General features: G+C 55.8%; 1 protein-coding gene across 1 annotated transcript in view; it reads left to right on the top strand.

Moving 5' to 3' along the window:
• LOC125687666 (myosin-binding protein C, fast-type-like) overlaps positions 1–21,226 on the top strand; it is a gene marked incomplete at its 5' end in the record, with an annotated part of 45,319 nt that overhangs the window by 10,202 nt on the left and 13,891 nt on the right. The window contains 5 exon segments of the mRNA XM_048932880.1: positions 263–430; positions 1,645–1,733; positions 4,324–4,516; positions 8,089–8,228; positions 16,656–16,815. Of these exon segments, the coding sequence (XP_048788837.1) occupies positions 263–430; positions 1,645–1,733; positions 4,324–4,516; positions 8,089–8,228; positions 16,656–16,815 (750 nt within the window).

Below are 21,226 nucleotides of genomic sequence, written 5' to 3'. Positions count from 1 at the left end.
CCATACCCTGCCCCCCTCCCCTAACCCTGACCCCTAATGCTGACCCCTGACCCCTAACCCTGCCCCACACTCCCTAACCCTAACCTTGACCCCTGACCCCTAACCCTGCCCCATACCCTGCCCCCCTCCCCTAACCCTGACCCCTAACCCTGACCCCTGACCCCCTCCCCTAACGCTGACCCCTGACCCCTAACCCCGCTCCATCCCCTTCCCCCCTCCCCATCCCCTGCCCCCTGACCTTTGACCTTTGACCCCCAACCAGCGGACGAATGGGTGGCAGCCAACACAGAGCTGGTGGAGCGCTGTGGGCTGACGGTGCGGGGCCTCCCCACGGGGGAGCGGCTGCTCTTCCGGGTCATCAGCGTCAACATGGCGGGCAAAAGCCCCCCGGCCACCATGGGGCAGCCTGTCACCATCCGAGAGATCGTGGGTACGCTATGGGGCGCTATGGGGCGGTTAGGGGGTGGTTATGGGGTGGTTATGGGTCAGTATGGGGTGGTTATGGGTCAGTATGGGGTGGTTATGGGGCGCTATGGGGCGGTTATGGGTCAGTATGGGGTGGTTATGGGTCACTATGGGGCGGTTATGGGTCACTATGGGGTGGTTATGGGTCACTATGGGGCGGTTATGGGGCGCTATGGGGCGGTTATGGGTCGCTATGGGGTGGTTATGGGTCAGTATGGGGCAGCCTGCCACCATCCGAGAGATCGTGGGTACGCTATGGGGTGCTATGGGGCGCTATGGGGTGGTTATGGGTCACTATGGGGCGGTTATGGGTCGCTATGGGGCGGTTATGGGTCGCTATGGGGCGGTTATGGGTCACTATGGGGTGGTTATGGGACAGTATGGGATGGTTATGGGTCAGTATGGGGTGGTTATGGGTCAGTATGGGGTGGTTATGGGGCGCTATGGGGTGGTTATGGGTCAGTATGGGGCGGTTGTGGGGCACTATGGGGTGGTTATGGGGCGCTATGGGGCGCTATGGGTTGCTATGGGGTGGTTATGGGGCGCTATGGGGCGGTTATGGGTCGCTATGGCGCAGCCTGTCACCATCCGAGAGATCGTGAGTACGCTATGGGGCGCTATGGGGCACTTATGGGTCTGTGGGGCACTTATGGGGCACTTGTGGGTCTCGATGGGGCACTTATGGGGCACTTGTGGGTCTCAATGTGTCTCTATGGGGCACTTATGGGGCACTTATGGGGCACTTGTGGGGCACTTGTGGGTTTCTATGGGTCTATGGGCACTTATGGGGCACTAATGGGGCACTTATGAGGCACTTATGGGTCTCTATGGGCACTTATGGGGCACTTGTGGGTCTCTATGGGCACTTATGGGGCACTTATGGGTCTCTATGGGTCTATGGGCACTTATGGGGCACTTGTGGGTCTCGATGGGGCACTTATGGGGCACTTATGGGTCTCAATGGGTCAATGGGCACTTATGGGGCACTTATGGGGCACTTATGGGGCACTTATGGGGCACTTATGGGTCTCAATGGGTCTCGATGGGGCACTTATGGGGCACTTATGGGGCACTTGTGGGGCACTTATGGGGCACTTATGGGTCTCAATGGGTCTCGATGGGGCACTTATGGGGCACTTATGGGGCACTTGTGGGGCACTTGTGGGTCTGTTTGCTCAGAGCGCCCCAAGATCCGGCTGCCTCGGCACCTGCGCCAGACCTACATGAGGCGCGTGGGGGAGCAGGTCAACCTCGTCATCCCCTTCCAGGTACGGCCTGATGCTGCCCCATAGATCCACCCCATAGATCCGCCCCATAGATCTGCCCTACCCCATAGATCTGCCCCATAGATCCGCCCCATAGATCCACCCTGCCCCATAGATCTGCCCTGCCCCATAGATCTGCCCCATAGATCTGCCCCATAGATCCGCCCCATAGATCCACCCCATAGATCTGCCCTGCCCCATAGATCCACCCCATAGATCCTCCCTGCCCCATAGATCTGCCCCATAGATCTGCCCCATAGATCCGCCCCATAGATCTGCCCTGCCCCATAGATCCGCCCCATAGATCTGCCCCATAGATCCACCCCATAGATCTGCCCTGCCCCATAGATCTGCCCCATAGATCCGCCCCATAGATCCGCCCTGCCCCATAGATCTGCCCCATAGATCTGCCCCATAGATCCGCCCCATAGATCTGCCCTGCCCCATAGATCTGCCCCATAGATCTGCCCTGCCCCATAGATCTGCCCCATAGATCCGCCCCATAGATCCGCCCCATAGATCCACCCTGCCCCATAGATCTGCCCCATAGATCCGCCCTGCCCCATAGATCTGCCCCATAGATCTGCGCCATAGATCCGCCCCATAGATCTGCCCTGCCCCATAGATCTGCCCCATAGATCTGCCCTGCCCCATAGATCTGCCCTGCCCCATAGATCTGCCCCATAGATCCGCCCCATAGATCCGCCCTGCCCCATAGATCTGCCCTGCCCCATACATCTGCCCTGCCCCATAGATCTGCCCTGCCCCATAGATCGGCCCCATAGATCTGCCCCATAGATCCACCCTGCCCCATAGATCTGCCCTGTAGATCCACCCTGCCCCATAGATCCGCCCCATAGATCCACCCTGCCCCATAGATCTGCCCCATAGATCTGCCCCATAGATCCGCCCCATAGATCCACCCTGCCCCATAGATCTGTCCCATAGATCCACCCTGCCCCATAGATCTGCCCCATAGATCCAGTCTGCCCCATAGATCCACCCCATAGATCCACCCTGCCCCATACATCTGCCCCATAGATCCTCCCTGCCCCATAGATCTGTCCCATAGATCCACCCTGCCCCATAGATCTGCCCCATAGATCCACCCTGCCCCATACATCCACCCCATAGATCCACCCTGCCCCATACATCTGCCCCATAGATCCACCCCATAGATTCACTCTGCCCCATAGATCTGCCCCATAGATCCACCCTGCCCCATACATCTGCCCCATAGATCCACCCCACAGATCTGCCCCATAGATCCGCCCTGCCCCATAGATCTGCCCCATAGATCCATCCTGCCCCATAGATCCATCCTGCCCCATAGATCCACTCCATAGATCTGCCCTGCCCCATAGATCCGCCCCATAGATCTGCCCTGCCCCATAGATCTGCCCCATAGATCTGCCCCATAGATCCGCCCCATAGATCCGCCCCATAGATCTGCCCTGCCCCATAGATCTGCCCCATAGATCTGCCCCATAGATCCGCCCCATAGATCTGCCCTGCCCCATAGATCTGCCCCATAGATCCACCCCATAGATCTGCCCTGCCCCATAGATCTGCCCCATAGATCCACCCCATAGATCCACCCCATATATTTGCCCCATAGATCCACCCTGCCCCATAGATCTGCCCCATAGATCCATCCCATAGATCCGCCCTGACCCCATCTGACCCCATCTGACCCCATCTGACCCCAACTGACCCCATCTGACCCCGTCTGACCCCATATGACCCCATCTGACCCCGTCTGACCCCGTCTGACCCCGTCTGACCCCGTCTGACCCCATATGATCCTATATGACCCCGTCTGACCCCATCTGACCCCATATGATCCTATATGATCCTATATGACCCCAACTGACCCCATCTGACCCCGTCTGACCCCGTCTGACCCCATATGACCCCATATGACCCCGTCTGACCCCGTCTGACCCCATCTGACCCCATATGACCCCGTCTGACCCCATCTGACCCCATCTGACCCCATCTGACCCCATATGACCCCAACTGACCCCATCTGACCCCAACTGACCCCATATGACCCCAACTGACCCCGTCTGACCCCATCTGACCCCATCTGACCCCATATGACCCCAACTGACCCCATCTGACCCCGTCTGACCCCAACTGACCCCATATGACCCCAACTGACCCTGTCTGACCCCATCTGACCCCATCTGACCCCAACTGACCCCATCTGACCCCATACAACCCCATATGACCCCATCTGACCCCATATGACCCCAACTGACCCTGTCTGACCCCATCTGACCCCATCTGACCCCATATGACCCCATCAGACCCCATATGACCCCATCTGACCCCATATGACCCCATCTGACCCCGTCTGACCCCATCTGACCCCGTCTGACCCCGTCTGACCCCATCTGACCCCAACTGACCCCATCTGACCCCGTCTGACCCCGTCTGACCCCATATGACCCCATCTGACCCCGTCTGACCCCACACGACCCCATCTGACCCCATCTGACCCCGTCTGACCCCATATGACTCCATCTGACCCCATCTGACCCCAACTGACCCCACACGACCCCATAACGCCCCCCATCCCCCCAACCAGGGGAAGCCCCGTCCTCAAGTGACCTGGAGCCGCGGCGGTTCCCCACTTCCGGCGGAAGTGCAGACCCGCACGTCGGACGTGGACTCGGTGTTCTTCATCCGCTCCGCCACGCGGGAGCTGTCCGGCGACTACGAGATGCGCGTGCGCATAGAGAACATGGAGGACAGCGCCATCGTGCGGCTCAGGGTCGTAGGTACGGCCTGGGAGGACCGGCGGCGCCCTGGGGGGGCCGGGGGGTCTTTGGGGTTTCTATGGGGTCCTTTGGGGTTTCTATGGGGTCTCTGGGGTCCTTTGAGGTTTCTATGGGGTCCTTTGGGGTTTCTATGGGGTTTCTATGGGGTCTCTGGGGTCCTTTGGGGTTTCTATGGGGTCTATGGGGTCCTTTGGGGTTTCTATGGGGTCCTTTGGGGTTTCTATGGGGTTTCTATGGGGTCTCTGGGGTCTTTGGGGTTTCTATGGGGTTTCTATGGGGTTTCTATGGGGTCCTTTGGGGTTTCTATGGGGTCTCTGGGGTCTTTGGGGTTTCTATGGGGTCTATGGGGTCTATGGGGTCCTTTGGGGTTTCTATGGGGTTTCTATGGGGTCTTTGGGGTTTCTATGGGGTCTCTGGGGTCTCTGGGGTCCTTTGGGGTTTCTATGGGGTTTCTATGGGGTCTTTGGGGTCCTTTGGGGTTTCTATGGGGTCCTATGGAGTTTCTATGGGGTCTCTGGGGTCCTTTGGGGTTTCTATGGGGTTTCTATGGGGTCTTTGGGGTTTCTATGGGGTCTTTGGGGATTCTATGGGGTTTCTATGGGGTCCTTTGGGGTTTCTATGGGGTTTCTATGGGGTCTCTGGGGTCTTTGGGGTTTCTATGGGGTTTCTATGGGGTTTCTATGGGGTTTCTCTGGGGTCTTTGGGGTTTCTATGGGGTCTATGGGGTCTTTGGGGTTTCTATGGGGTTTCTATGGGGTTTCTATGGGGTCTTTGGGGTTTCTATGGGGTCTATGGGGTCTCTGGGGTCCTTTGGGGTTTCTATGGGGTCCTTTGGGGTTTCTATGGGGTCTTTGGGGTCCTTTGGGGTTTCAATGGGGTCCTATGGGGTCTCTGTGTAGTCTTTGGGGTCCTTTGGGGTCCGTGGGGTCTTTGGGGTTTCTATGGGGTCTCTGGGGTCCTTTGGGGTCTCTATGGGGTATCTGGGGTCCTCTGGGGTTTCTATGGGGTCTCTGGGGTCCTATGGGGTCTCTGTGGGGTCTCTGTGGGGTCTTTGGGGTCTCTATGGGTCCCTATGGGTCTGTATGGGGTTTCTGTGGGTCCCTATTGGTTCCTATGGGTCCCTGTGGGTCTGTATGGGGTCTCAATGGGTCCCTATGGGTCCCTGTGGGTCTCCATGGGTCCCTACGGGTCTCTATGGGGTTTCTGTGGGTCTCTATGGGTCTGTATGGGTCTCCATCTGTCCCTGTGGGTCCCTGTGGGTCCCTATGGGTCTCTATGGGGTTTCTGTGGGTCTCAATGGGTCCCTGTGGGTCCCTATGGGTCCCTGTGGGTCCCTGTGGGTCTCTATGGGTCCCTGTGGGTCTCCATGGGTCCCTATGGGTCTCTATGGGGTTTTTGTGGGTCCCTATGGGTCTGTATGGGTCTCCATCTGTCCCTGTGGGTCCCTGTGGGTCCCTATGGGTCTCTATGGATCCCTATGGGTCTCTATGGGTCCCTATGGATCCCTATGGGTCTCTATGGGTCCCTATGGATCCCTATGGGTCTCTATGGGTCCCTATGGGTCCCTGTGTGTCCCTGTGGGTCTCTGTGGGTCTCCATGGGTCTCTATGGGTCCTTATGGGTCCCTGTGGGTCCCTATGGATCCCTATGTGTCTCTATGGGTCCCTATGGGTCTCTATGGGTCTCTATGGATCCCTATGGGTCTCTGTGGGTCCCTGTGGGTCCCTATGGGTCCCTATGGGTCCCTGTGGGTCTCTATGGGTCCCTATGGGTCCCTATGGGTCTCTATGGGTCTCTATGGGTCCCTATGGGTCCCTATGGGTCTCTATGGGTCTCTATGGGTCCCTATGGGTCCCTGTGGGTCCCTATGGGTCCCTATGGGTCCCTGTGGGTCCCTATGGGTCCCTATGGGTCCCTATGGGTCTCTATGGGTCCCTATGGGTCTCTATGGGTCTCTATGGGTCCCTATGGGTCTCTATGGGTCTCTATGGGTCCCTGTGGGTCCCTATGGGTCCCTATGGGTCCCTATGGGTCTCTATGGGTCCCTATGGGTCCCTATGGGTCTCTATGGGTCTCTATGGGTCTCTATGGGTCCCTGTGGGTCCCTATGGGTCCCTATGGGTCTCTATGGGTCCCTATGGGTCCCTATGGGTCTCTATGGGTCTCTATGGGTCCCTATGGGTCTCTATGGGTCTCTATGGGTCCCTATGGGTCCCTATGGATCCCTATGGGTCTCTATGGGTCTCTATGGGTCCCTGTGGGTCCCTATGGGTCCCTATGGGTCCCTATGGGTCCCTATGGGTCCCTATGGGTCTCTATGGGTCCCTATGGGTCCCTATGGGTCTCTATGGGTCTCTATGGGTCTCTATGGGTCCCTATGGGTCCCTATGGGTCTCTATGGGTCCCTATGGGTCCCTGTGGGTCCCTATGGGTCCCTATGGGTCCCTGTGGGTCTCTATGGGTCCCTATGGGTCCCTATGGGTCTCTATGGGTCTCTATGGGTCCCTATGGGTCTCTATGGGTCCCTATGGGTCCCTGTGGGTCTCTATGGGTCCCTATGGGTCCCTATGGGTCTCTATGGGTCTCTATGGGTCCCTATGGGTCCCTATGGGTCTCTATGGGTCTCTATGGGTCCCTGTGGGTCCCTATGGGTCCCTATGGGTCCCTATGGGTCCCTATGGGTCTCTATGGGTCCCTATGGGTCCCTATGGGTCTCTATGGGTCCCTATGGGTCTCTATGGGTCCCTATGGGTCTCTATGGGTCTCTATGGGTCCCTATGGGTCCCTATGGGTCTCTATGGGTCTCTATGGGTCCCTATGGGTCCCTGTGGATCCCTGTGGGTCCCTATGGGTCCCTATGGGTCTCTATGGGTCCCTATGGGTCTCTATGGGTCCCTATGGGTCTCTATGGGTCTCTGTGGGTCCCTATGGGTCCCTATGGGTCTCTATGGGTCTCTATGGGTCCCTATGGGTCCCTGTGGATCCCTGTGGGTCCCTATGGGTCCCTATGGGTCTCTATGGGTCCCTATGGGTCCCTATGGATCCCTATGGGTCCCTATGGGTCTCTATGGGTCCCTATGGGTCTCTATGGGTCTCTATGGGTCCCTATGGGTCCCTATGGGTCTCTATGGGTCTCTATGGGTCCCTATGGGTCCCTGTGGATCCCTGTGGGTCCCTATGGGTCCCTATGGGTCTCTATGGGTCCCTATGGGTCCCTATGGATCCCTATGGGTCCCTATGGGTCTCTATGGGTCCCTATGGGTCTCTATGGGTCTCTATGGGTCCCTATGGGTCCCTATGGGTCCCTATGGGTCTCTATGGGTCCCTATGGGTCTCTATGGGTCCCCGTGGGTCCCTGTGGGTCCCTATGGGTCTCTATGGGTCCCTATGGGTCCCTATGGGTCCCTGTGGGTCTGTATGGGTCCCTGGGTGTCCCTGTGGGTCCCTATGGGTCCCTATGGGTCTCTATGGGGCCCTATGGGTCTCTATGGGTCCCTATGGGTCCCTATGGGTCTCTATGGGTCCCTATGGGTCCCTATGGGTCCCGGTGACGCCGTGTCTCTGTGGGGCAGAGCGGCCTGGCGCCCCTCGCGCGGTGGCGGTGGCGGAGGTGTGGGGCAGCAACGCGCAGCTGCAGTGGGAGCCGCCCAAGGACGACGGCAACGCCGAGATCAGCGGCTACACCGTGCAGAAGGCCGACACCAGGACCATGGTCTGCCCCATAGATCCTGCCCCATAGAGCTGCCCCATAGATCTGTCCTGCCCCATAGATCCTGCCCCATAGATCCATCCTGCCCCACAGATTTGCCCTGCCCCATAGACCTGCCCCACAGATCCATCCTGCCCCATAGATCCTGCCCCATAGATCCTGCCCCATAGAGCTGCCCCATAGAGCTGCCCCATAGATCCTGCCCCATAGATCCTGCCCCATAACCCCACAAGTGACCCCATCAGTGACCCCCTGACCCTATAAGTGACCCCATAACCCTATAACTGACCCCATAACTGACCCTATAACTGACCCTATAAGTGACCTCCTGACCCCATCAGTGACCCCCTGACCCTATAAGTGACCCCCTGACCCTATAACTGACCCTATAAGTGACCCCCTGACCCCATCGGTGACCCCCTGACCCTATAACTGACGCCCTGACCCTATAAGTGACCCCATAACCCTATAACTGACCCTATAAGTGACCCCCTGACCCCATCAGTGACCCCATAACCTGATCAGTGACCCCATCAGTGACCCTATAAGTGACCCCCTGACCCTATAACTGACCCTATAAGTGACCCTATAAGTGACCCCCTGACCCTATAACTGATCCCCTGACCCTATAACTGACCCCATAACCCTATAACTGACCCCATAACTGACCCCATAACTGACCCCATAACCCTATAACTGACCCCATAACTGACCCTATAACTGACCCTATAACTGACCCTATAACTGACCCTATAACCCCATAACTGACCCCATAACCCCATAACTGACCCCATAACTGACCCCATAACTGACCCTACCCAGGAGTGGTTCACGGTGCTGGAGCACAGCCGCCCCATTCACTGCTCAGTGTCTGAGTGACCCCACAAGTGACCCCACAAGTGACCCCACAAGTGACCCCACAAGTGACCCCATAACCCCACAAGTGACCCCATAACCCCACAAGTGACACCAACAATGACCCCCTGACCCTATAAGTGACCCCCTGACCCTATAACTGACCCCATAACCCTATAACTGACCCTATAACTGACCCTATAAGTGACCCTATAAGTGACCCCCTGACCCTATAACTGACCCCATAACCCTATAAGTGACCCCCAGACCCTATAACTGACCCCATAACCCTATAACTGACCCTATAAGTGACCCTATAAGTGACCCCCTGACCCTATAACTGACCCCATAACCCTATAAGTGACCCCCAGACCCTATAAGTGACCCCATAACCCTATAACTGACCCTATAAGTGACCCTATAAGTGACCCCCTGACCCCATCAGTGACCCCCTGACCCTATAAGTGACCCCATAACCCCATAGCTGACCCTATAACTGACCCTATAACTGACCCTATAAGCGACCCCATAACTGTTCCCAGCAGTGGTTCACGGTGCTGGAGCACAGCCGCCCCATTCACTGCTTAGTGTCCCAGTGACCCCACAAGTGACCCCATAACCCCACAAGTGACCCTATAACTGACCCCATAACTGACCCCCTGATCCTATAACTGACGCCCTGACCCCATAACTGACCCCATAACTGACCCCACCCAGGAGTGGTTCACGGTGCTGGAGCACAGCCGCCCCATTCACTGCTCAGTGTCCCAGTGACCCCACAAGTGACCCCATCAGTGACCCTATAACTGACCCTATAAGTGACCCCCTGACCCTATAAGTGACCCCATAACCCTATAAGTGACCCTATAAGTGACCCTATAAGTGACCCTATAAGTGACCCCCTGACCCTATAAGTGACCCCATAACCCTATAACTGACCCTATAGCTGACCCCATAAGTGACCCCCTGCCCCCCACCCAGGAGTGGTTCACGGTGCTGGAGCACAGCCGCCCCATTCACTGCTCAGTGTCTGAGTGACCCCACAAGTGACCCCACAAGTGACCCCCTGACCCCATAACTGACCCTATAACTGACCCTATAAGTGACCCTATAAGTGACCCTATAAGTGACCCCCTGACCCCATCAGTGACCCCCTGACCCTATAACTGACCCTATAAGCGACCCCATAACTGACCCTATAAGCGACCCCATAACTGACCCTATAAGTGACCCCATAACTGACCCCATAACTGACCCCATAACTGACCCTATAACTGACCCTATAACTGACCCCATAACTGACCCTATAACTGACCCCATAACTGACCCCATAACTGACCCCATAACTGACCCTATAACTGACCCCATAACTGACCCCATAACTGACCCCATAACTGACCCTATAACTGACCCCATAACTGACCCCATAACTGACCCTATAACTGACCCCATAACTGACCCCATAACTGACCCCATAACTGACCCCATAACTGACCCTATAACTGACCCTATAACTGACCCTACCCAGCAGTGGTTCACGGTGCTGGAGCACAGCCGCCCCATTCACTGCTCAGTGTCCCAGTGACCCCACAAGTGACCCCATTGGTGACCCCCTGACCCCATCAGTGACCCCCTGACCCCATAACTGACCCCCTGACCCCATAAGTGACCCTATAAGTGACCCTATAACTGACCCTATAAGTAACCCTATAAGTGACCCCCTGACCCCATCAGTGACCCCCTGACCCCATAAGTGACCCCCTGACCCTATAAGTGACCCCCTGACCCCATCAGTGACCCCCTGACCCTATAAGTGACCCCATAACCCTATAACTGACCCTATAACTGACCCTATAACTGACCCCCTGACCCCATCAGTGACCCCCTGACCCTATAAGTGACCCCCTGATCCTATAACTGACCCCCTGACCCCATCAATGACCCCCTGACCCCATGACTGACCCTATAACTGACCCTATAAGTGACCCTCTGACCCCATCAGTGACCCCATAACCTGATCAGTGACCCCATCAGTGACCCCCTGACCCTATAAGTGACCCCCTGACCCTGTAAGTGACCCTATAGCTGACCCCATAACTGACCCCATAACTGACCCCATAACCCTATAACTGACCCCATAACCCCATAACTGACCCCATAACTGACCCCATAACCCTATAGCTGACCCCATAACTGACCCCATAACTGCCCCCACCCAGGAGTGGTTCACGGTGCTGGAGCACAGCCGCCCCATTCACTGCTCAGTGTCTGAGTGACCCCACAAGTGACCCCATAACCCCACAAGTGACCCCATAACCCCACAAGTGACCCCATAACCTGATCAGTGACCCCATAACTGACCCTATAACTGACCCCATAACTGACCCCATAACTGACCCCATAACTGACCCTATAACTGACCCCATAACTGACCCCATAACTGACCCTATAACTGACCCCATAACTGACCCTATAACTGACCCTATAACTGACCCCATAACTGACCCTACCCAGGAGTGGTTCACGGTGCTGGAGCACAGCCGCCCCATTCACTGCTCAGTGTCTGAGTGACCCCACAAGTGACCCCACAAGTGACCCCACAAGTGACCCCACAAGTGACCCCATAACCCCACAAGTGACCCCATAACCCCACAAGTGACACCAACAATGACCCCCTGACCCTATAAGTGACCCCCTGACCCTATAACTGACCCCATAACCCTATAACTGACCCTATAACTGACCCTATAAGTGACCCTATAAGTGACCCCCCTGACCCTATAACTGACCCCATAACCCTATAAGTGACCCCCAGACCCTATAACTGACCCCATAACCCTATAACTGACCCTATAAGTGACCCTATAAGTGACCCCCTGACCCTATAACTGACCCCATAACCCTATAAGTGACCCCCAGACCCTATAAGTGACCCCATAACCCTATAACTGACCCTATAAGTGACCCTATAAGTGACCCCCTGACCCCATCAGTGACCCCCTGACCCTATAAGTGACCCCCTGACCCTATAAGTGACCCCATAACCCCATAGCTGACCCTATAACTGACCCTATAACTGACCCTATAAGCGACCCCATAACTGTTCCCAGCAGTGGTTCACGGTGCTGGAGCACAGCCGCCCCATTCACTGCTTAGTGTCCCAGTGACCCCACAAGTGACCCCATAACCCCACAAGTGACCCTATAACTGACCCCATAACTGACCCCCTGATCCTATAACTGACGCCCTGACCCCATAACTGACCCCATAACTGACCCCACCCAGGAGTGGTTCACGGTGCTGGAGCACAGCCGCCCCATTCACTGCTCAGTGTCCCAGTGACCCCACAAGTGACCCCATCAGTGACCCTATAACTGACCCTATAAGTGACCCCCTGACCCTATAAGTGACCCCATAACCCTATAAGTGACCCTATAAGTGACCCTATAAGTGACCCTATAAGTGACCCCCTGACCCTATAAGTGACCCCATAACCCTATAACTGACCCTATAGCTGACCCCATAAGTGACCCCCTGCCCCCCACCCAGGAGTGGTTCACGGTGCTGGAGCACAGCCGCCCCATTCACTGCTCAGTGTCTGAGTGACCCCACAAGTGACCCCACAAGTGACCCCCTGACCCCATAACTGACCCTATAACTGACCCTATAAGTGACCCTATAAGTGACCCTATAAGTGACCCCCTGACCCCATCAGTGACCCCCTGACCCTATAACTGACCCTATAAGCGACCCCATAACTGACCCTATAAGTGACCCCATAACTGACCCCATAACTGACCCCATAACTGACCCTATAACTGACCCTATAACTGACCCCATAACTGACCCTATAACTGACCCCATAACTGACCCCATAACTGACCCCATAACTGACCCTATAACTGACCCCATAACTGACCCCATAACTGACCCCATAACTGACCCTATAACTGACCCCATAACTGACCCCATAACTGACCCTATAACTGACCCCATAACTGACCCCATAACTGACCCCATAACTGACCCCATAACTGACCCTATAACTGACCCTATAACTGACCCTACCCAGCAGTGGTTCACGGTGCTGGAGCACAGCCGCCCCATTCACTGCTCAGTGTCCCAGTGACCCCACAAGTGACCCCATTGGTGACCCCCTGACCCCATCAGTGACCCCCTGACCCCATAACTGACCCCCTGACCCCATAAGTGACCCTATAAGTGACCCTATAACTGACCCTATAAGTAACCCTATAAGTGACCCCCTGACCCCATCAGTGACCCCCTGACCCCATAAGTGACCCCCTGACCCTATAAGTGACCCCCTGACCCCATCAGTGACCCCCTGACCCTATAAGTGACCCCATAACCCTATAACTGACCCTATAACTGACCCTATAACTGACCCCCTGACCCCATCAGTGACCCCCTGACCCTATAAGTGACCCCCTGATCCTATAACTGACCCCCTGACCCCATCAATGACCCCCTGACCCCATGACTGACCCTATAACTGACCCTATAAGTGACCCTCTGACCCCATCAGTGACCCCATAACCTGATCAGTGACCCCATCAGTGACCCCCTGACCCTATAAGTGACCCCCTGACCCTGTAAGTGACCCTATAGCTGACCCCATAACTGACCCCATAACTGACCCCATAACCCTATAACTGACCCCATAACCCCATAACTGACCCCATAACTGACCCCATAACCCTATAGCTGACCCCATAACTGACCCCATAACTGCCCCCACCCAGGAGTGGTTCACGGTGCTGGAGCACAGCCGCCCCATTCACTGCTCAGTGTCTGAGTGACCCCACAAGTGACCCCATAACCCCACAAGTGACCCCATAACCCCACAAGTGACCCCATAACCTGATCAGTGACCCCATAACTGACCCTATAACTGACCCCATAACTGACCCCATAACTGACCCTATAAGTGACCCCCTGACCCCATCACTGACCCCCTGACCCTATAAGTGACCCCATAACCCTATAACTGACCCCATAACCCCATAACTGACCCCATAACCCTATAGCTGACCCTATAAGCGACCCCATAACTGTTCCCAGCAGTGGTTCACGGTGCTGGAGCACAGCCGCCCCATTCACTGCTCAGTGTCTGAGTGACCCCACAAGTGACCCCATAACCCCACAAGTGACCCCATAACCCCACAAGTGACCCCATAACCTGATCAGTGACCCCATAACTGACCCTATAACTGACCCCATAACTGACCCCATAACTGACCCTATAAGTGACCCCCTGACCCCATCACTGACCCCCTGACCCTATAAGTGACCCCATAACCCTATAACTGACCCCATAACCCCATAACTGACCCCATAACCCTATAGCTGACCCTATAAGCGACCCCATAACTGTTCCCAGCAGTGGTTCACGGTGCTGGAGCACAGCCGCCCCATTCACTGCTCAGTGTCCCAGTGACCCCACAAGTGACCCCATAACCCCACAAGTGACCCCATCAGTGACCCCCTGACCCTATAAGTGACCCTATAAGTGACCCTATAAGTGACCCCCTGACCCTATAAGTGACCCCATAACCCTATAACTGACCCTATAAGTGACCCCCTGACCCCATCAGCGACCCCCCGACCCCATCAGTGACCCCCTGACCCTATAACTGACCCCATAACCCCATAACTGACCCCATAACTGACCCTATAACTGACCCCATAACTGACCCTATAACTGACCCTATAACTGACCCTATAACTGACCCCATAACTGACCCTATAACTGACCCCATAACTGACCCTATAACTGACCCTATAACTGACCCCATAACTGACCCTATAACTGACCCCATAACTGACCCTATAACTGACCCTATAACTGACCCTATAACTGACCCCATAACTGACCCTATAACTGACCCCATAACTGACCCTATAACTGACCCTATAACTGACCCTATAACTGACCCCATAACTGACCCTATAACTGACCCCATAACTGACCCCATAACTGACCCCATAACTGTTCCCAGCAGTGGTTCACGGTGCTGGAGCACAGCCGCCCCATTCACTGCTCAGTGTCCCAGTGACCCCACAACTGACCCCATCAGTGACCCTATAACTGACCCTATAAGTGACCCCCTGACCCTATAACTGACCCCATAACCCCATAACTGACCCTATAACTGACCCTATAACTGACCCCATAACTGACCCTGTAACTGACCCTATAACTGACCCCATAACTGACCCTATAACTGACCCTATCACTGACCCCATAACTGACCCCATAACTGACCCTATAAGTGACCCTATAAGTAACCCTATAACTGACCCCATAACTGACCCCATAACTGACCCCATAACTGACCCCATAACTGACCCTATAACCCCATAACTGACCCCATAACTGACCCCATAACTGACCCCATAACCCCATAACTGACCCTATAACTGACCCCATAACTGACCCCATCAGTGACCCCATAACTGACCCTATAACTGACCCTATAACTGACCCCATAACCCTATAAGTGACCCCATAACCCTATAACTGACCCTATAAGTGACCCCATAACCCTATAACTGACCCTATAAGTGACCCCCTGACCCCATCAGTGACCCCATAACCTGATCAGTGACCCCATCAGTGACCCCCTGACCCTATAAGTGACGCCATAACTGACCCTATAACTGACCCTATAAGCGACCCCATAACTGACCCTATAACTGACCCCATAACTGACCCTATAACTGACCCTATAACTGACCCTATAAGTGACCCTATAAGTGACCCTATAAGTGACCCTATAGCTGACCCTATAAGTGATCCCCTGACCCTATAAGCGACCCCCTGCCCCCCACCCAGCAGTGGTTCACGGTGCTGGAGCACAGCCGCCCCATTCACTGCTCAGTGTCCCAGTGACCCCACAAGTGACCCCATAACCCCACAAGTGACCCCATCAGTGACCCCATAACCCTATAACTGACCCTATAAGTGACCCCATAACTGACCCCATAACTGACCCTATAGCTGACCCTATAAGCGCCCCCCTGCCCCCCACCCAGCAGTGGTTCACGGTGCTGGAGCACAGCCGCCCCATTCACTGCTCAGTGTCCCAGTGACCCCACAAGTGACCCCATAACCCCACAAGTGACCCCATCAGTGACCCCCTGACCCCATAACTGACCCCCTGACCCTATAGCTGACCCTATAAGTGACCCCATAACCCTATAACTGACCCTATAGCTGACCCTATAAGTGACCCCATAACCCTATAACTGACCCCATAACTGACCCCATAACTGACCCTATAACTGACCCCATAACTGACCCCATAACCCCATAACTGACCCTATAAGTGACCCCATAACTGACCCCATAACTGACCCTATAGCTGACCCTATAAGCGCCCCCCTGCCCCCCACCCAGCAGTGGTTCACGGTGCTGGAGCACAGCCGCCCCATTCACTGCTCAGTGTCCCAGTGACCCCACAAGTGACCCCATAACCCCACAACTGACCCCATCAGTGACCCTATAAGCGACCCCCTGACCCCATAACTGACCCTATAAGTGACCCCACCCAGGAATGGTTCACGGTGCTGGAGCACAGCCGCCCGACGCGCTGCGTGGTGTCGGACCTGGTGATGGGCAACGAGTATCGCTTCCGGGTGTACAGCGAGAACGTCTGTGGGCGGAGCCAGGAGCCGGGCACATCCCATAATACTGCGCGCATCGCCAAGGAGGGTCCGCATGTGGGGTCACTTGTGGGGTTGTGGGGTCACTTGTGGGGTTATGGGGTCAGGTATGGGGTTATGGGGTCAGATATGGGGTTATGGGGTCAGGTATGGGGTTATGGGGTCAGGTGTGGGGCCATGGGGATCTGAGGTCTGTGGGGTTGTGGGCGGAGCCAGGAGCCGGGCACATCCCATAATACTGCGCGCATCGCCAAGGAGGGTCCGCATCTGGGCTCCTTATGGGGTCACTTATGGGGTCGCTTATGGGGTCAGATATGGGGTTATGGGGTCAGATATGGAGGAATGGGGAGCTGGGGTCTGTGGGGTTGTGGGCGGAGCCAGGAGCCGGGCACATCCCATAATACTGCACACATCACCTATGGGGTCCTTATGGGGTCATCTGTGGGGTTATGGGGTCGCTTATGGGGTTATGGGGTCGCTTATGGGGTCAGATATGGAGTATGGGGTTGTGGGGTTATGGGGTTGGGGGCGGAGCCAGGAGCCGGGCACATCCCATAATACTGCCTGCATGGCAAGGAGGGGCTGTGGGGTCCTTATGGGGTCGGTTATGGGGTCAGATATGGGGTTATGGGGTCGGTTATGGGGTCAGGTATGGGGTTATGGGGTCAGGTATGGAGGAATGGGGTCATGGGGTCTGTGAGGTTGTGGGCGGAGCCAGGAGCCGGGCACATCCCATAATACTGCACACATCACCTATGGGGTCCTTGTGGGGTTGTGGGGTCACTTGGGGGTTATGGGGTCAGATATAGGGATATGGGGTCGCTTATGGGGTTATGGGGTCGGTTATGGGGTCAGGTATGGGGTTATGGGGTCGTGGGGTCTGTGGGGTTGTGGGCGGAGCCAGGAGCCGGGCACATCCCATTATACTGCCTGCATGGCAAGGAGGGTCCGTCTATGGGGTCCTTATGGGGTCGCTTATGGGGTCGGATATGGGGTTATGGGGTCAGGTATGGGGTCAGTTTTGGGGTTATGGGGTCCCTGATGGGGTTAACGGGTCTCGTATGGGGTTATGGGGTCACTTATGGGGTTTTGGGGACACTTATGGGGTTATGGGGTCGGTTATGGGGTTATGGGGTCAGGTATGGGGTTATGGGGTCAGATATGGGGTTTTGGGGTCACTTATGGGGTTATGGGGTCAGGTATGGGGTTTTGGGGTCGGTTATGGGGTTATGGGGTCCCTGATGGGGTTAATGGGTCCCATATGGGGTTTTGGGCTCCTATGGGGTTATGGGGTCACTTATGGGGTTATGGGGTCGGTTATGGGGTTAACGGGTCTCATGTGGGGTTATGGGGTCACTTATGGGGTTATGGGGTCACTTATGGGGTTATGGGGTCCCTTATGGGGTTTTGGGGTCGGTTATGGGGTTAATGGGTCTCCTATGGGGTTATGGGGTCCCTTATGGGGTTTTGGGGTCGGTTATGGGGGTTAACGGGTCTCCTATGGGGTTATGGGGTCACTTATGGGGTTTTGGGGTCACTTATGGGGTTATGGGGTCAGATATGGGGTTATGGGGTCAGATATGGAGGTATGGGGTCGTGGGGTCTGTGGGGTTGTGGGCGGAGCCAGGAGCCGGGCACATCCCATAATACTGCCTGCATGGCAAGGAGGGTCCGGCTGTGGGGTCCTTATGGGGTTGTGGGGTCGCTTATGGGGTCAGGTATGGGGTTATGGGGTCAGGTATGGGGTTATGGGGTCAGGTATGGGGTTATGGGGTCAGATACGGGGTTATGGGGTCAGATATGGGGTTATGGGGTCAGGTATGGGGTTATGGGGTCGGTTATGGGGTCGGTTATGGGGTTATGGGGTCGCTTATGGGGTCAGGTATGGGGTTATGGGGTCAGATATGGAGGAATGGGGAGCTGGGGTCTGTGGGGTTGTGGGCGGAGCCAGGAGCCGGGCACATCCCATAATACTGCACACATCACCTAGGGGGTCCTTATGGGGTCATCTGTGGGGTTATGGGGTCGCTTATGGGGTTATGGGGTCGGTTATGGGGTCAGATATGGAGTATGGGGTTGTGGGGTTATGGGGTTGTGGGCAGAGCCAGGAGCCGGGCACATCCCATAATACTGCCTGCATGGCAACGAGGGTCCGGCTGTGGGGTCCTTATGGGGTTGTGGGGTCGCTTATGGGGTCAGATATGGGGTTATGGGGTCACTTATGGGGTTATGGGGTCAGGTATGGGGTTATGGGGTCAGATATGGGGTTATGGGGTCAGGTATGGGGTTATGGGGTCAGATATGGGGTTATGGGGTCAGGTATGGGGTTATGGGGTCAGGTGTGGGGTTATGGGGTCAGATATGGGGTTATGGGGTCAGGTATGGGGTTATGGGGTCAGGTGTGGGGTTATGGGGTCAGATATGGGGTTATGGGGTCAGGTATGGGGTTATGGGGTCAGATACGGGGTTATGGGGTCAGATATGGGGTTATGGGGTCAGGTATGGGGTTATGGGGTCGGTTATGGGGTCGGTTATGGGGTTATGGGGTCGCTTATGGGGTCAGGTATGGGGTTATGGGGTCAGATATGGAGGAATGGGGAGCTGGGGTCTGTGGGGTTGTGGGCGGAGCCAGGAGCCGGGCACATCCCATAATACTGCACACATCACCTAGGGGGTCCTTATGGGGTCATCTGTGGGGTTATGGGGTCGCTTATGGGGTTATGGGGTCGGTTATGGGGTCAGATATGGAGTATGGGGTTGTGGGGTTATGGGGTTGTGGGCAGAGCCAGGAGCCGGGCACATCCCATAATACTGCCTGCATGGCAACGAGGGTCCGGCTGTGGGGTCCTTATGGGGTTGTGGGGTCGCTTATGGGGTCAGATATGGGGTTATGGGGTCACTTATGGGGTTATGGGGTCAGGTATGGGGTTATGGGGTCAGATATGGGGTTATGGGGTCAGGTATGGGGTTATGGGGTCAGATATGGAGGAATGGGGAGCTGGGGTCTGTGGGGTTGTGGGCGGAGCCAGGAGCCGGGCACATCCCATAATACTGCACACATCACCTAGGGGGTCCTTATGGGGTCATCTGTGGGGTTATGGGGTCGGTTATGGGGTTGTGGGGTCGGTTATGGGGTCAGATATGGGGTTATGGGGTCAGCTATGGAGGAATGGGGTCGTGGGGTCTGTGGGGTTGTGGGCGGAGTCCGGAGCCGGGCACATCCCATAATACTGCGCGCATCATCTAGTGGATCCTTGTGGGGTCGTGGGGTCACTTGGGGGTTATGGGGTCAGATATAGGGATATGGGGTCGCTTATGGGGTTATGGGGTCGGTTATGGGGTCAGGTATGGGGTTATGGGGTCAGATATGGAGGAGTGGGGAGCTGGGGTCTGTGGGGTTGTGGGCGGAGCCAGGAGCCGGGCACATCCCATAATACTGCCTGCATGGCAACGAGGGGCTGTGGGGTCACTTATGGGGTCGCTTATGGGGTTATGGGGTCGGTTATGGGGTCGGTTATGGGGTTATGAGGTCAGGTATGGGGTTTTGGGGTCATGTATAGGGTTATGGGGTCCCTTATGGGGTTATGGGGTCACTTATGGGGTTATGGGGTCACTTATGGGGATATGGGGTTATTTATGGGGATATGGGGTAAGGTATGGGCTTATGGGGTCAGGTATGAGTTTATGGGGTCAGTTATGGGGTTGTGGGGTCCCTGATGGTGTTAACGGGTCTCATATGGGGTTATGGGGTCACGTGTGGGGTTATGGGGTCAGGTATGGGGTTTGGGGTCATGTATGGGGTTATGGGGTTGGTTATGGGGTTAACGGGTCTCCTATGGGGTTATGGGGTCTCCTATGTGGTTATGGGGTCACTTATGGGGTTATGGGGTCCCTTATGGGTTTTTGGGGTCGGTTATGGGGTTAATGGGTCTCCTATGGGGTTATGGGGTCCCTTATGGGGTTTTGGGGTCGGTTATGGGGTTAACGGGTCTCCTATGGGGTTATGGGGTCACTTATGGGGCTTTGGGGTCCCTGATGGGGTTAACGGGTCTCGTATGGGGTTATGGGGTCACTTATGGAGTTATGGGGTCACTTATGGGGTTATGGGGTCAGATATGGGGTTATGGGGTCAGATATGGAGGTATGGGGTCGTGGGGTCTGTGGGGTTGTGGGCGGAGCCAGGAGCCGGGCACATCCCATAATACTGCCTGCATGGCAAGGAGGGTCCGTCTATGGGGTCCTTATGGGATTATGGGGTCCTTATGGGGTTGTGGGGTCGGTTATGGGGTCGGTTATGGGGTTGTGGGGTCAGTTATGGGGTCAGGTATGGGGTTATGGGGTGAGATATGGAGGAATGGGGTCGTGGGGTCTGTGGGGTTGTGGGCGGAGTCAGGAGCCGGGCACATCCCATAATACTGCCTGCATGGCAACAAGGGGATGTGGGGTCGCTTATGGGGTCG

The sequence above is a fragment of the Lagopus muta genome, unplaced genomic scaffold (assembly GCF_023343835.1).
Source record: "Lagopus muta isolate bLagMut1 unplaced genomic scaffold, bLagMut1 primary scaffold_143, whole genome shotgun sequence".
NCBI classification, from domain to species: domain Eukaryota; kingdom Metazoa; phylum Chordata; class Aves; order Galliformes; family Phasianidae; genus Lagopus; species Lagopus muta.
Note: the sequence above shows the minus strand (reverse complement) of the source record. Positions and strands in the feature narration are given on the sequence as shown.